At 42.9% G+C, this 15342-nt stretch overlaps 1 protein-coding gene across 2 annotated transcripts in view; it reads right to left on the reverse strand.

Annotated features, from left to right (window-relative positions):
* Positions 1-11103: 11103 nt before the first annotated feature.
* LOC143933689 (scavenger receptor cysteine-rich type 1 protein M130-like) overlaps positions 11104-15342 on the reverse strand; it is a 33945-nt gene continuing 29706 nt past the window's right edge. The window contains exons 8-9 of one of the 2 annotated variants that reach the window (XM_077456671.1): positions 14881-15192; positions 11104-12223 (exon numbers count right to left, since the gene is read on the reverse strand). In XM_077456671.1, coding sequence (XP_077312797.1) covers positions 11889-12223; positions 14881-15192 — 647 coding nt within the window. In that variant the 3' untranslated portion in view covers positions 11104-11888. Of the gene's footprint in view, positions 12224-14880; positions 15196-15342 lie in introns of both variants that reach the window. The other variant, XM_077456670.1, reaches the window with a different exon arrangement.

Here is a 15342-nt window from a genome sequence, read left to right on the forward strand (position 1 = left end):
ATAAGCAATGTTAATTTTGTTGACTAAATTAATACTATTTTAGTCTACTAAAATACGGCAAACTATTTTAGCCTGTTTCCCCGAAAATAAGACCTAGCTTGATTGTCGGTGATGGCTGCAATATAAGCCCTACCCCCCAAATAAGCCCTACTCTGTTTCTCCGAAAATAAGCCCTACAATGACTTTAACTAGGGCTTATTTGGGGGGTAGGGCTTATATTGCAGCCATCACCGACAGTCACGCTAGGTCTTATTTTCGGGGAAACAGAGTAGTCAAATGGCTAAAGTACGACTAACGCTAAAATGGCATTTTAGTCAAAAGACTATGGGGGTTATTCACGAAAGGCAAATCCACTTTGCACTGAAAGTGCACTGGAAGTGCAGTCGCTCTAAATCTAAGGCCGCGTACACACGGGCGGACTGTTCGCCCAACTTTGTCCGCTGAACAGTGTTTGGGCGGACAGTCCGCTCGTGTGTGGGCTTTCAGCGGACAGTTTCAGCGGACAGTTTGACGAACAAGGTTTTACGGAATTTCCGAAAAACTGTCCGCTGAAACCTTGTTTCAGCGAACAGTCCGCTCGTGTGTAGGCTTGTTCGTCAAACTAAGTTCCGCGCATGCTCAGAAAGGATTTACACGCCGAAAGTTGTAATGCAGTGTATAGGACGTCGTATTTTTCGTCCCGTCACGTCATCGCGCACGGTTTCAGCAAACTGTTCGTCCGTCGTGTGTGGCCATGTCCGTCCATGCTAATTTTGAGCGGACTGTTTGCCGAAACTGTTTGACGGACAAAGTTGGGCGAACAGTCCGCGCGTGTGTACGCGGCCTAAGGGGTAGATCTGAAATGAATGAAAGCTCTGCTGATTTTATCATGCAATCATGTGCAAGCTAAAATGCTGTTTTTTTCTTTTTTTCTTGCATGTCCCACTCAGATCTACAGCGACTTTACTTCCAAGTGCACTTGCAGTGCAAAGTAAATAACCCCCATGACTAAATCTAAATTGAATTGATATCACAGCGGCTATATCTGGATCTGTAGTGCATGTTCAAACCTTAAAGAGAAACTGCAGTCAGCTCACATAATTTGTAATAAAAACATCTTTGCCATTCTGAAGCTTCCCTCCAACCACTTTGCATATTATTTTATATATACAGTTATTCTGTACTTGCCAAATATGCTGCAGAAATCTTCCTCCACTGAGTCTGGCTGCAACCATTTTAACTGTGGGCAGCTGAAGCTGCTGCCTGTTCACTTCCTGGATTTACACAGACACACAAAGACACATCTCCAGCTCTGCAGCTCTCATTGGCCCTCTTATGACTCCATCGCCCCCTCCTTTTCTGGCAAACTCTCACCAGAGTGAGAGAGTGAGCTGTGTATGATGTAATAAGAAACAGGAAGTGGGCTGTATAAGGTATTTACTGGCAGAAAAAAATGTATGTTTTACTATCCAAAATTAAAACAAAAAGGGCAGATGATTTAATAGATGGAAAGTTGAAAAATGACTAAGGTCCACTTTAACCTCCCTGGCGGTATGATTATTTCGGATTTTAGGTGCTGAAAGCGGTACCATTATTTTGAATGGAAATTTGGCGTTTTATATTGTAAGCCTGCAATTCTTAGGAATAACTCACTGAAATCTGTTTAAACCAAAGTCTAGTAGACATCCCGGGTAGGATAAAGTTTGAAACACAAAATCATAAATTATAATATAATAAATAACTGTAAATAATACAAAATAATATAATAATCATACTTTTTATTCAATAAATTTTAGTAAATAATATAATCAAAAATATTGGTAGTCATATTGCTTCAGTAAACGTCTCTGGTATGGAAAATTTTAAAACATGGTACAGCACAAAGTCCAACATCACAGTCAGGACAGTAGAACCTTGTTTCTTTTCGAATTTTCCTTCCAGTGTCGTCACGCTTAGAGCAGCAAACGACACACATCCTTGTGGGTGCTGCTTTCTTTTCTGTTGGTGGAACGTGGTCCACAAAGTGCCGACCAGTCAAGCGTTCCGGGTTCACAACGCCAGCAGCACGACGGCCAGATCTGTTTACAGACGTTGGTGTTTGGTGCCTGAGGAAAATACGTTCGGCAACTTTCCACACAAAGTCCGCATGAACAACAGGCTTGTCACTATTTTTTTTTAGAAGAATGAAAGCATTCCACAGGCACTGCTCCAGAAGGTGCCTGAAGATTTTTTTATAATATTTTTTCTGTTGCTTCCTCATGGCTGGGTAAAAAGTCATGGCCTGGTCAGCACGGTCAACACCTCCCATAGTATGGTTGTAGTCCATCACGACTTGGGGCTTCATGATGTCTTTTCCACCTTTTGTGTGTACCATGACAGTAGAGGTGTTGTGAATGGTACTCATTAGGCACACGTCTTTTTTGTCGCGCCATCTCAGTGCCATCATTTTTCCTTTTTGCCAGGCAACTATTTCTCCTGCCTTGAGCTTTTTATTGACAAAGGTTGGTGGCAAGTCACGCCGGTTAGCTCTAACGGTCCCGTATGCATCTGTTTTATGCTGCAAAAGGAACTCATAGAGTTCTGGAGAACTGTAAAAATTGTCTGTGGTTACACAGTAGCCCTGATTCAGCAGCGGTTCAATTAGAGTAAGCACGGAAGCGGTTGCCAGTCCATAGTTACTGAATGTCTCCTTGAACTTGGTTCCTTTCCCGGTGTAAAGTATGGAATTCCATATGTACCCAGTGCTGGATTCACAGAGCATGAATGATTTTATTCCAAAACGTGCCCTCTTGGACGCAATAAACTGTATCCAGCTGAGTCTTCCTTTATAGGCCATCAGACTTTCGTCGATACTGATGTCTCTGTCGGGTATATAGGTTTTCTGGAAATTTTTCTGAATCATCTGGTAAAGCCCCCAAATCTTTTTTAGTTTTGGTGCTGGATGAGAAGTCTCGTCGAATTCCTCATTATTTTCAAAGTGCAGATATTTCATTATAAGGGAAAATCTGTACTCCGACATGACGGTGCCAAAAAAAGGAGTTGCGAGCAATTTGTTAGTGGTCCAGTACCACTTCTGCAGGGGTTTACCAACCACTCCCTGTAGAATTATGAGGCCCAGAAACTTCCAGATGTCCTCCTTGGTTACAGGTTCCCACTTTCTGCTCCTTGCAAACCTCTGATGCGTAGCAGCTTGTTGTTCGTGGTACCGATTTGTCTCCATAACAATTTTTTCTATAACCTCATCGGTCAAAAATAGTTGGAGATATGCCAATGGGTTGTCATTCACATCCACTTTGATACCAGGTGTTCCAGTAAATGGAAATCTTGGGGGCGCTGCATGCTCCGTACCGCAATCAATTGAGCACCAAGTCCGCACATCACTTGGCAAAGTCGCAGGATCATCACTAAAATCGCTTTCCGTGCCTGACGACGAACTTCCCCACGAATCGCTATCACTGACTTCTGCAAGGGATTCTGCATCGCTGTCGCTGTTTTCAAACAGGTCGTATGCCACTTTTGAGGTAGAGGCGCGCTTTTTTGATGCCATGGTCGCTCTGCAGTTTCCAGACACAAAGTATAGTAAAACTGCAGGCAGGGGCACTGGATAAAGCAATGGGGGCAAGCTAAGGTCAGTTTTATTTTATTTAATAATGTAATCCAATAGGATTACAATGTATCAGTGTGTTTGTGCTTTATACTTTTTGAATTTGGCGCTGGTTCCACCTCCCTGCGTCGCTACGCTCGCAGGGAACGGAAGCCAGGTCACACAGTGCATCGGGCGGAAGGTCCGGAAGATCCAACCGCCGTACACAGTGGGGATACATCGCGGGATCCCAGAGACAAGGTAAGTTATGTCTTTCTGGATCCAGCGATGCAATCCCGAGTGTGGCTCGGGGTTACCGCTAATGGTACAAAAATCTCACCCCGAGCCACACTCGGGAATACCGTCAGGGGGGTTAATACCAGAAATAATAAACATGTTAGTAGATTTTTACTCCAGGATTATTTATTATACAGGATTTATATAGCGCCGACAGTTTACACAGTGCTTTACAACATTGGGGCAAACAGTACTATTACAATGCAATTCAATACAGGGGGAATCAGAGAGCCCGGCTTGTTAGAACTTACAATCTAGGAGAGAGGGCCAAGTTATACAAAAGGGTAATAGCTGTGGGTGATGAGCTAATGGAGAAAATAGTGCAGCTGTTAGATGGAGGCAGGATAGGCTTCTCTGAAGAGGAAAGTTTTCAGGGATTGCCTAAGCCCTTGTACACACGGTCGGAGATTCCAACAACCAAATCCGTCGGATTTTGTCTGACGGATCTTGTCCGAAACTGTTGCATACACACGGTTGGACAAAGTTGTCGGAAAATCCGATCTTTCAGAACGTGATGACGTAATTTCGTTACGATGGGACTACGTTCAGGCTAGTAGCCAATAGCTTTGATGTAGGAATTTGATCTGAGCATGTGTGGCACTTTGTCCGATCGGAATTCTCTACGCATGATCGGAGTATGTCCGATTGGAGCAGTTTGTCGGAAAATATTTCCAGCAAGTTGGAAAATTTGGTCCGACGGATATTCCGACGGAAACAGTCCGATGCATACCACACACAGTCGGAATATCCGACAACACGGTCCGATAGGACACATTTCGACGGAATCTCCGACCGTGTGTACAAGGGCTAAGAGTGGATACATTTGGAGACAGTCTGACAGATTGGGGTAGCGAATTCCAGAGGATGCGCGAGGCTCGGGAGAAGTCCTGGAGGCTGATATGGGAGAAGATGATGAGGGAGCTAGAGAGCAGGAGGTCTTGGGAGGAACGAAGAGGGCGGTTAGGTTGGTATTTTGAGACTAGACTAGTGATGTAGATGGGGGCAGAATTGTGGATGGCTTTGTAACTTATTGTTATTATTTTGATTTTAATTTATTGGGCAAGTGGCAGTCAATGGAGGGATTGGCACAGAGGAGTAGAAGACACTGTGCGTTTTGTAAGGTGGATGAGTCTGGCAGCAGCATTCATGATGGACTGAAGGGGGGGTAGTCTATTTAAAGGTGATCCAATGAGGTGGGAGTTGCAGTAGTCAAGGCGAGAGATAACCAGGGATTGAATCAGGAGCTTTGTGGTTAGAAAGGGACGTAGTTTAGAGATGTTGCGGAGTTTGAGTATATAATGTTTGGCAGTTCTAAAGGAATAATGGGGGTTATTTAGGAAAGGCAACTCCACTTTGCACTACAAGTGCAAAATGCACTTAAAATTGCACTTAACCCCCCTGACGGTATTCCCGAGTCTGGCTCGGGGTGGAATTTTTATACCAAAAGCGGTATCCCCGAGCCAGACTCGGGACTGCATCGCTGGATCCAGGAGGATGTTTACTTACCTTCTCCCTCGGATCCAGCGTTGTCTCCCCACTGTACGAGCGAGCCGTGTCTCGCTCGATCTATCACGGACCCGATCTCCGTTCCCTGCGAGCGTTGCGACGCACGGGGATGGAGATCGGCGCCAAATTCAAAAAGTGAAACACACAGTATACATACAGTATAATGTAATCTTACAGATTACATTGCTGTATGTAAATATTTAACATCCCCTTTGTCCCTAGTGGTCTGCCCAGTGTCCTGCATGCAGTTTTATATAATAAAAACTGTTCTTTCTGCCTGGAAACTGGAGATTGTCCATAGCAACCAAAACTGTCCCTTTACATCAAAAATGGTTTTAGACCAGCTAGAAAACAGCGATAATAAATTGGAATCACTCGCAGAATTGAGCGATAGCGATTTGTGGGGAGATCCGTCATCAAATACTGAAAAGTAATGACAGCGACAATTCTGCAACTGAGCAAATTTCAGTGTTTTTGATTTGCTTACATTATTGAATAATTTTTATTATTGTTATATTATTATTTGGTACAATTATTTATAGTTATTTATTATATTATAATTTATGTTTTCATTTTTCAAACTTTATCATACCCGGGATGTCTGCTAGACTCTGGTTTGGACAGATTTAAGAGAGTTATTCCTAAGAATTACAGGACTACAATATAAAACGCCAAATTTTCATGCAAAATAATGGTACCGCTTTTAGCACCTAAAATCCAAAATAATCATACCGCCAGGGAGGTTAAAGTGCATTTGGAAGTGCAGTCGCTGTAAATCTGAGGGGTAGAGCTGAAATGAGGGAACTGATTTTATTATCCAATCATGTGCAAGCTAAAATGCTGTTTTTTATTTTCCTTACATGTCCCCCTCAGATCTACTTTACTTCCAAGTGTACTTTCACTGCAATTTTAAGTGCACTTTAATTTTAAGTTGCCTTTAGTAAATAACCCCCAATGCATTCAAATTGACTAAAATGTACTGGAGATTTTAGTCAACTAAAAGACGACTAAAACTAAAACAACTCAGATGACTAAAAAATGACTAAAACTTGTCATTTTAGTCAAGGCAATAACTAAAACTAAATTGAAATTTGATGTCAACATTAACATTGGACATAAGACATGAAAAGGCCCGTAGTGTCAGTATAAAATAATAAACTTTCAACAAAATTGCAATGCCAAGTTAAAAATAACAGTGCTTATACAAATCTTATGAGAAAAAGGACAAACACGTATTCATCATTAATATATACAGTAAATAGGATCTAATAATATATGACATCAATATAAAAAGGTTATGGCATTCCCTTTATTGGAACAAAATCTGTTACTACCGGTACTTGGCTAACTAACTTGTTTTCATTTTCATTTATTGCTTTACTAGCCCTAGGGAAAAAAAAAAAGCTATCCCTTAATCTATTGATCCTCACCTAACTGTGAACTGTTTTCATTCTGGAAAATCATACACATTGTAATGAAACCACATTATTGCAATAATTCTAATTCTAATAATTTTGCAGTGAAAATTATTTTAATAACTTTTTTTTTATAGTAAATCAGCCACAATCTTTCAGAATTGTTTTAATTAAGGAAAATTATACATATTGTAATTAAACCACATTATAACATCTAGAATTCAAATAGCAGGTCCGGACAAAATTTTAAGGGCTTTCAAACTAAATTGATTGGGATGAAGTTACTAAAGGCAAAAAGGCTGCGCACTTTGCAAGTGCAGCTGCTCCAGAGCTCAGTAAATGAGGTAAAACATCACTTTACAAAGAATACCCAATTATATGCAAGAAAAAATAAAAAAGAAACAGCATTTTTTTTTTTTTTTTGCACATGATTGGGTGATGGAAGTAATTTACTAAGCTCTGGCGCAACTGCACTTGCAACGTGCACATTCTATTTGCCTTTAGTAAATCCACCCCAATGATGGCAAGACATAATATTTTTTCAGAAAATCCATATATATATTTTTGAACAAAATTCTATTGATGTATTATCAGCATTAATACATTTTACTTCCTTGGTCCTCTTAAATAGAATACGTAGAGTTGGGGTAGAGGAACAGTAATCTATAACATGTGTCATTCTTCTGAAGATCTTAGATGGGGTTATGGGAAGCCGCTTAAGCAGACCTTGCCTGTCTTTAAAGTGGTGTTGCCACCAAAAAAGAAAAAAGTGTTTAAAATTCTTTAAAAAAATAATAATTGGAAAAAAACATTTTTTACTCACCTCTAAATACCTGTTGCTAGGGGGTCCCTCGTAGTCTGCCTTTTTCTTTGCCCGGGCTGGTGACATCACTTCCCCTCACGCCGCACAGTCATCTGGGACCTGTCACGTGTCCCAGATGACCATGCGGCGGATCACGGCGCCCTGCACCGCTAGCGCATGCGCAGTGGGTGCCCTGGCTGTGAAGCCACAGCCAGGTGCCCATAGTATGAATTACGGCGCCGCGAGCGGAGGGGGAGACGAGTGGGGCTTCGTTCCCCCACATCGCTGGACCCCGGGACAGGTAAGTGTCCGATTATTAAAAGTCAGCAGCTGCAGTATTTGTAGCTGCTGACATTTAATTTTTTTTTTTTTTTTTTTTAGGGGCACCCCACTTTAACTGGAAAAATGTGCAAATGCCCAAGTTGAAGTTATGGCCATGTTCGATAAATGTAAGTACCGTATTTAATAAAGTAGATGGATGAGTTCTGGAGTACAAAGGAAGACTATCAATATACGGTAAGTGGGAAAAAAATACACAAAGCAAAGAAAAGAAAATACAATTACTAAGTGCACTGGGTTTTACTTTGGTCCGAATTGAACTGCACAGTCATATTTGGACTCCTGGCACAGCTGTTGTAACAGGAAAGAGGGGGTAAAATTATAAAAACTGAGGTTGTTAGTCGATTTGGTTTCCAATCTACACTGAGCAAAATTATAAACACAACACTTTTGTGTTTGCCCCTATTTATCATGAGCTGAACGCAAAGATCTACAACTTTCTATGTACACAAAAGGCCTATTTCTCTCAAATATTGTTCACAGATCTGTGTTAGGCTGGGTTCACACTGGAGCGATGCGGGAACGCCGCGAATCCACGGCGTTTTCCCTCATCGCATGCCTCCTGCCGGCAGTTCACACTGCCCTATGCGGACTGCTGGGAGTGTCAGTGAAACCTTAATGACACCCCCAGATCAGTTCGCATATCGCAGTGCGATCTGCAAACTCGGACAGGAATCGGATCGCATGGTGTGAACACCCATGCGATCCGATTCTGCTGCGGACCAAAAAAAGGGTCCCGTGCGAGTTTGCGGCGGGTGCGATGCGAATTCAGCCATACTATCTGTATGGCTGAACTCGCATCGCACAGAGATCGGATGTGAAAATTCTCGTACGACAGAAAAGAAAATCAGAAGTGATGTCATGTGCTGTAATGTATTTGAATTGTATTTTCAGACAACTATACTGACTAAACGAAAATTGTCCGATCTGGTATCGTACAAGGAAAATTGTTGTGCTTGTCCAATCTAATAATATCGGATGAACTGTCGTGATTGGCTCTCGAAAGTAGGGTACACACGATCCGAAAATCGCACGATTCTTCCTCGGACAACAGTTTTCTTACGATATTCAGATCGTGTATATGGGCCATTGGGCTGGCCACAATAAATTGTGTAGTTTTATCACATAGCACAATGCCACAGATGTCGCAAATTTTGAGGAAGTGTGCAATTGGAATGCTGACTGCAGGAATGTCCACCAGAGCTGTTGCCCTTGAATTGAATGTTAATTTCTCTACCATAAGCCGTCTCCAAAGGTATTTCAGAGAACTTGGCAGTAATACACGGCCCCATGTTGCAAGAATCTGTACACGATTCCTGGCAGCTGAAAATATCCCAGTTTTTGCATGACCAGCATACTCACCCATTGAGCATGTTTGGCAGTGGTAATAAGAGGCCTGTTTCAGGCAAGAAAATTAATAGCACAAAAGTGGCAACCCCCAAGCCCCCCAACCCCGGAAGACTGGTGGAAAGCTATGAATAAGGTAGTATGGTTAGAAAAAGCAATTTTAACTAAACAAGGAAACTATTGTAAGTTCACCAAAATGTGGAGCCTGTGGTTGCAAAAGAAGAACACCCATAATTGAAGTAAAATCTCCAAATAGTATTTAAATAGTGAGTTCAAGCTAGTGGATATATAGCTTAATGACAATTAATAGGGGTGGAGGGATGGGAGAGTGGGAAAGGGATTGGCTGGGATAAAAGGAAAATGAGAAAGAGGACTATTTGTTTGATTTATAATGAGAATAATTGTAAGATTTTACTGTTAGTTGTTTTGTATAATTAATGGTGGAAAAAAAAAGAAAAAAAAAAGAAAAAATTAAGAAAAAAAATTAACATTTTGGCCTAAAAGCAAAATGCTATGTGTGATGGAAAACACACACTGCACATCACCCTGAACACACCATCCCCACCTTGAAACATGGTGGTGAGAGCATCGTGTTGTGCGGATTCTTTTCTTCAGCAGGAACAGGGAAGCTGGTCAGAGTTGAAGGGAAGATGGATGAAGCCAAATACAGGGCAATCTTAGAAGAAAACCTGTTAGCCCTTGTACACACGGTCGGACATTCTGACAACCAAATCCGTTGGATTTTGTCCGACGGATTTTGTCCGAAACTGTTGCATACACACGGTCGGATTTCCGCTGCATTTTTGCTGGGAGTTCTGAGGGTTAATGACATAGGTTGGCCTTAACATCAGTCTGGCCGGGCTGTATGAGAAGTTCTGCCTGGTCATGTGAACAGTGAGGTGCACATGACAGGCCAGAACCAGGCGTGGTTGGATGTTTTAGGTATCAGCCTTCTCAGAACCAATCAGTGGGAGTTCCAGGGCCCGCTGGGGAGTCTGGGAAGGGGTACTTAAGATGTGTGTTAGTGAGACCCCGTGTGGTCTGTTCTGGTTCCAGGACCGAGTAGCCCCGTGAGGGGTCCCGGTCACGGGGTGTTTGACATCCCGCAACATGTTCCGGTTAATAGACCCCCCTGGTCTGGGGTAGGGATCCGTCTGTTCCGGAGTCTCGGAACCTGCTGGTCTGAGGCGCAGTAACTAACTAATTCAAGGTGTCTGGGTGTGCTCTCGGCTTGGAGAGGCACCACAACTCATGGAAGTGACCGGGGGAGGACTCTTCGGAGGAGGGCCGACAAGTGGCATCCTGAGAAGTGCCTGGTTACTGAGTTGGGAAGGACATCGACAAATTCACGTTTTTCCAGTACAATTGAGGAGACAGAGAATGTTCCAGGTACTGAGGAAAAAGGTTCCTGTTCACCCTTAGTTACAACTTGTACACGTTCATAGAATTGCTTCAAGTTTTGAGTCAATGTGCTGACTGCCATGATCTCTGGCTAGAGATCTATTCAGCCTTGAAGTGCCCAGCTGCGAGTGGCTACTCTCTGGGTGGAATTAGAGACTTAGAGACTTAGCTAGACCTGCAGTTCAAGGTGCCTGAGTTCTTCGCCCGTGCCCTCTGTTCCCTAAGAGATTGTGTTATTGGATGTTACCACTGCAAAATAAAACCTTTCAAAAGGACTTTATTTGTGTCAGCGTTCAAGAGACGTGGAAGAACAAGCCAAGCGGAGGTAACCGGTATGTCCAATAAGTCAAGGCCGCCCTACAAAGGGTTATGGTCGCTACACCTAGATGGTGTGCACTCCGGGCTATTTTGAGATCAAGTTACCTTTGCAACATTTTACATCTGTATCACACTTTCTTTTATTTCTTGAATATACCTTTTTTATTGCAGTTTAAAGTTCACACAGATACAATAGTAACATAAAAGAGACTGTTTCCAACCTACATTTACATTGCGTTTCATTAGTAATCAGGAAAAATGACAATATTGACCATAATGCCACAGTGAGATGTGAGTTAGACTAACATATTACACACGTACATCATACACTGATCAGCCATAACTTTCTGACCAGTAACAGGTAAAGAGAATAACATTGATTATCTTGTTACAATGGCACCTGAAAGTAGGTGGGATATATTAAGGAGCAAGTGAGCAGGTTGCCCCTGAAGTTGATGTTTTGAAAGCAGAAGAAATAGGCAAGTGCCTGGATTTGAGTGGCTTTGACAAATGCAAAATTGTAATGGCTAGATGACTGGGGTCAAAGCAATTCCAAAACTATGAGAAATTCATAGTCTGCATTGCTCATGACCAGAGCCAGGACAAGGGGTGGGCAGGAGGAACAGCTGCCCCTGACACAGCGGGGAAAAGAATGAACACAGAGCATTAAACCCATTCTTGGGCATGCATTAACAGTGAGGCAGGGGGTGCAGTTTCTGGTCTTTGCCCTGATTCCTGAATGCTAGATGAACTTGTCCTGGTATTGGTCAGGACCTACAAAAAATGGTCCAAGGAAGGAAAACTGATGACAGGGTCAGGGGCGGCCAAGGCTTATTGAAGCACATGGGGAAAAACATTTAAAGGAACAGGAACAGGACCCAAGCTATAGAGATGTAGTGCTTTAGGTTGATTCCTTGGGTTTTTGGCATGTAATTTGAGCCACTTCACTGGCACTGCAGTTATTCTCTCCCCAGGGTGCTGACAGGCATTCGCTTAGAGTACTATCTTGGCTACGGCAGTCTATAAGGTCCAGCCAGTAGGGCGCAGCACCAGAGCCATATGTAAAGGATGTTTCCAGCTGCCCACTTGTCCCACAGTTCAATTGCTTGCAGATAACAGAGACTGAATGACTGCTCATCAGATTACTGCAGACAGAACCCCAGCTTCCATTGTAGTAGACTTCCAGACGGCCTTCACATTCATTAGCCCCGCCCACCAAGCGCAAATCAGTGAAGCCTGCAAATCAATCACAAGGAGATGAATTAAACTGAACCAAATTTAAAACAAAAGTTTCTTTTAACCTAACTATTTTTTTTAGCTTATTTCAAATGGAACTCCCTTGCAACAATTAAATACATTTTTAGAATACATCCTGTACATGTCAAGTATTTTAACTGTTCAGCTAGTCTTATGATTCATATACAACTGACACACCCCATAGCCAACAGTCTGACACCATTGTTCACCAATGCAGTCAGCTTCCTGTGTCAGCTACCTGACTGCTGCTTTATGGAAGAGCACCACCTACTGGTTAGGCAGCTATAGTGATAGCAAAACTTAAAGTGTAAGTAAACCCATTGATTTAAACAGTTAAAAAAAAAAGGCATGCCGGAAATGCTAACTGCACATTGGCTATGCTCTCAGCCAAACTATCAAACCATCCAATGGCTGGTGTCATAATGAATCACATGTGCAGCACCATAGCAGTTGAAGATTAAACAGAGGCAAAGATGGCAGCTTCCTTGGCTGAATACGATAGGGGAGTTTAGTTCTACTTTAATTTGTCAAACGACTCTGGTTGCAAACCGAATTGGTCGCGTAGTGAAGGAAATTTTCCCATAGGGTGCAATGTAAATCAAGTTAATCCATTCTGAACTTTTTTTTTGACCCACAAAAATATGAAACAAAGTACAGTACAGTATGAAGAGAGAGAGAACACTAACCTTGCTTGAGATGACTTCTGGCGTGGAGCCATACTGGATGTCCAGTACTGTACAGTATGTGATAAAAAGCACACAAAACAGCTTTACAGCAAGTGTGCACAGAGATGTACAGTACTGTACAGTAGGTGCTAAAAAGCACACCAAAAAGCTTCTCAACACTTCTCAATGCTGTAAGTGTTTTCATAGTACACTTTCAATGTCTCTCTGTGACCGCAATCTCACCTACAGGAAGTCACAACCACGTATCAGAGCGGGGAAGATGGCCGCGGCTCGTTAGTGAACCGAAGCAGAGTTCTCTAACCAAAGTACATTTTTGTGAACTCTTCTGTTCACGAACCAAGTTGTTCGTGAACAGAATCGTTCGTGAACTAATGTATCACTGTATAGTAAACTCAAAAAAAAATGTGAAATGGTTCCCTGCTGGTTAATGCCATAATGTGCCAGTATGCACTGCACAATATGACAGACGTGCCTTTCAAATGCAGCCCCCCCAGTGCTATGCTGTCACTGGTCCTGGTGCTTCCATCTTCACCTGGTCCTTCTTTGGGGTTTGGGCTCTCCAGCCATTTCAATGGCCAAGCCATGATGATGCCTTTTCCATGCATGTGCACTGGAGGCATCAATTTGTATGTTGTGAATGTAAAGCATCACTACGTATGCACAGCAACATCATTGGCTAAATCCTTGAATATCTCCTAAATGGTGAAAGTTTATTCACCGTACCTACAGGTAAGACTTACTATAAGCTTACCTGTAGTTTTAAATTATTTAATAATTTTTATCACTTTAATCCTATCTTGGTTATTAAGCTAAAGACCATCTATTATTGGATTAGTTATTTTTAAAGCAGAACTCCAGCTAAATAAAATAGCTTATTAACAGAGAAAATAAAAAGCAGCATCTGCTGCAATGCTTACCTTCAAGCCGGATCTATGCCCTGCAGGAATGCCTTTCTGCCACTAGATGTCACTAGTCTTTCACATTAAAGCGGAGCTCCACCCAAAAGGGGAAGCTTCACTTGCCTGCCCACCCCCCTGCCCCTGTGCCACATTTGGTACCCTGTGGGGGGGGAAGGGGGAGCAGGTATCTGGTTTTGACAGGTACCCGTCCCCACTTCTTGCTGAGTTCCCGCGATGAGCTCAGCCGGAAATGTTTGGCCCTCACCACAGCGAGCCCACTGAGAAAGTGCAGCACGATTAGCGCATGTGCAGCATGAAACCGGCTGTGAAGCTGCAAGGCTTCACTGCTGGTTTTCCCTACCCAAGATGGCAGCGCCAGCCCCCGAGAGCCGACTCAAGAGGACACCGTGGGATCCCTGGACGGGTAAGCGCCCTAATAGTAAAACTCGGCATCTACAGTTTTTGTAGCTGCTGAATTTTTCTTTTTTGGTGGGAGGGGCTGGAGCTCCGCTTTAAATTATTGCCTGCTCAGCTCCTCTTAGCACAAGCTGTCATGGACCCACCAATAAGGAAGTCATTATACAGCTTGGGCCAAAGGTGGACATAATGTGTGCATTCACAAGGTCCTACTGGGAGTTAGGGGTCTATCTTTACTAGAGGTGGGTCAGATGGGTGCTGGACCCCCTACCAGTGTCATGCAGACTTGGATACTGCTTACCTATATCTAGCTGTCAATAAGTACACAGTGATTAAATCTTTTAACTCGGAAGGTAGTTTATTGGTAGAGGTCCAAATATTGTTTGTAATTGGGACTCTTAGGTTCCTCAGTCCACCACTGGTCTACTAAGGATCGCCCCCAACTGGGGGAGAAGAGGGAGGAGCCACAATGTCAAGGTTCTGATTTAAGCTTTAGCTTCTCATATTGAGGCTACGGATAGCAAGACAACTGCCAGTTGCAGAAGAAGAAGTCAGCAGTTACACATACTTATGACTGGTTTTCTTTTATCAAAATTTCCCATTTAAATATAAAACAAGCAAAAACATTTTATACCTGAACAGGCAACTCTTGCAGCTTCTTTCTCCTCCAAAGTAGAAGTCCCCCACGAGCTGTATGGACATTGCCATAATGCGGTTTCATTCCCAGCACAGTTTAAACCGGTCAGCCAGAGTTTCCCGGTTCCGCTTATAGACTGTCCTTCTACTTTTAAAATGTTGCCACAGCGCAGCTCCCTGCAGATCACGTTACCATCCTCCAGGTCCCAGGCATCACCACTGATCATGCCCCACTCACCCCTCCGGTAGACTTCCACCAGGCCGGCACAACGGTGAAAGCTATCCACCAGACGGACACTTCTCTCTTCTGCTGCTGTGGGGAAAGGGTGCAAAAAATCTTAATGTGGGGTTGAAGCATAAAGTGCTGCTTCTAGCAGAGCTGATGGGTCTACTGAACTCTAGATGTATCATAAAAATATATAATAAGGAGCTCTAGGACCAAAAATTTAGAGCGTCCGAG

This window comes from Lithobates pipiens, unplaced genomic scaffold (genome assembly GCF_037356315.1).
Source record: "Lithobates pipiens isolate NorthernLeopardFrog02 unplaced genomic scaffold, aLitPip1_a1.2 Scaffold_27, whole genome shotgun sequence".
Taxonomy (NCBI): Eukaryota; Metazoa; Chordata; class Amphibia; order Anura; family Ranidae; genus Lithobates; species Lithobates pipiens.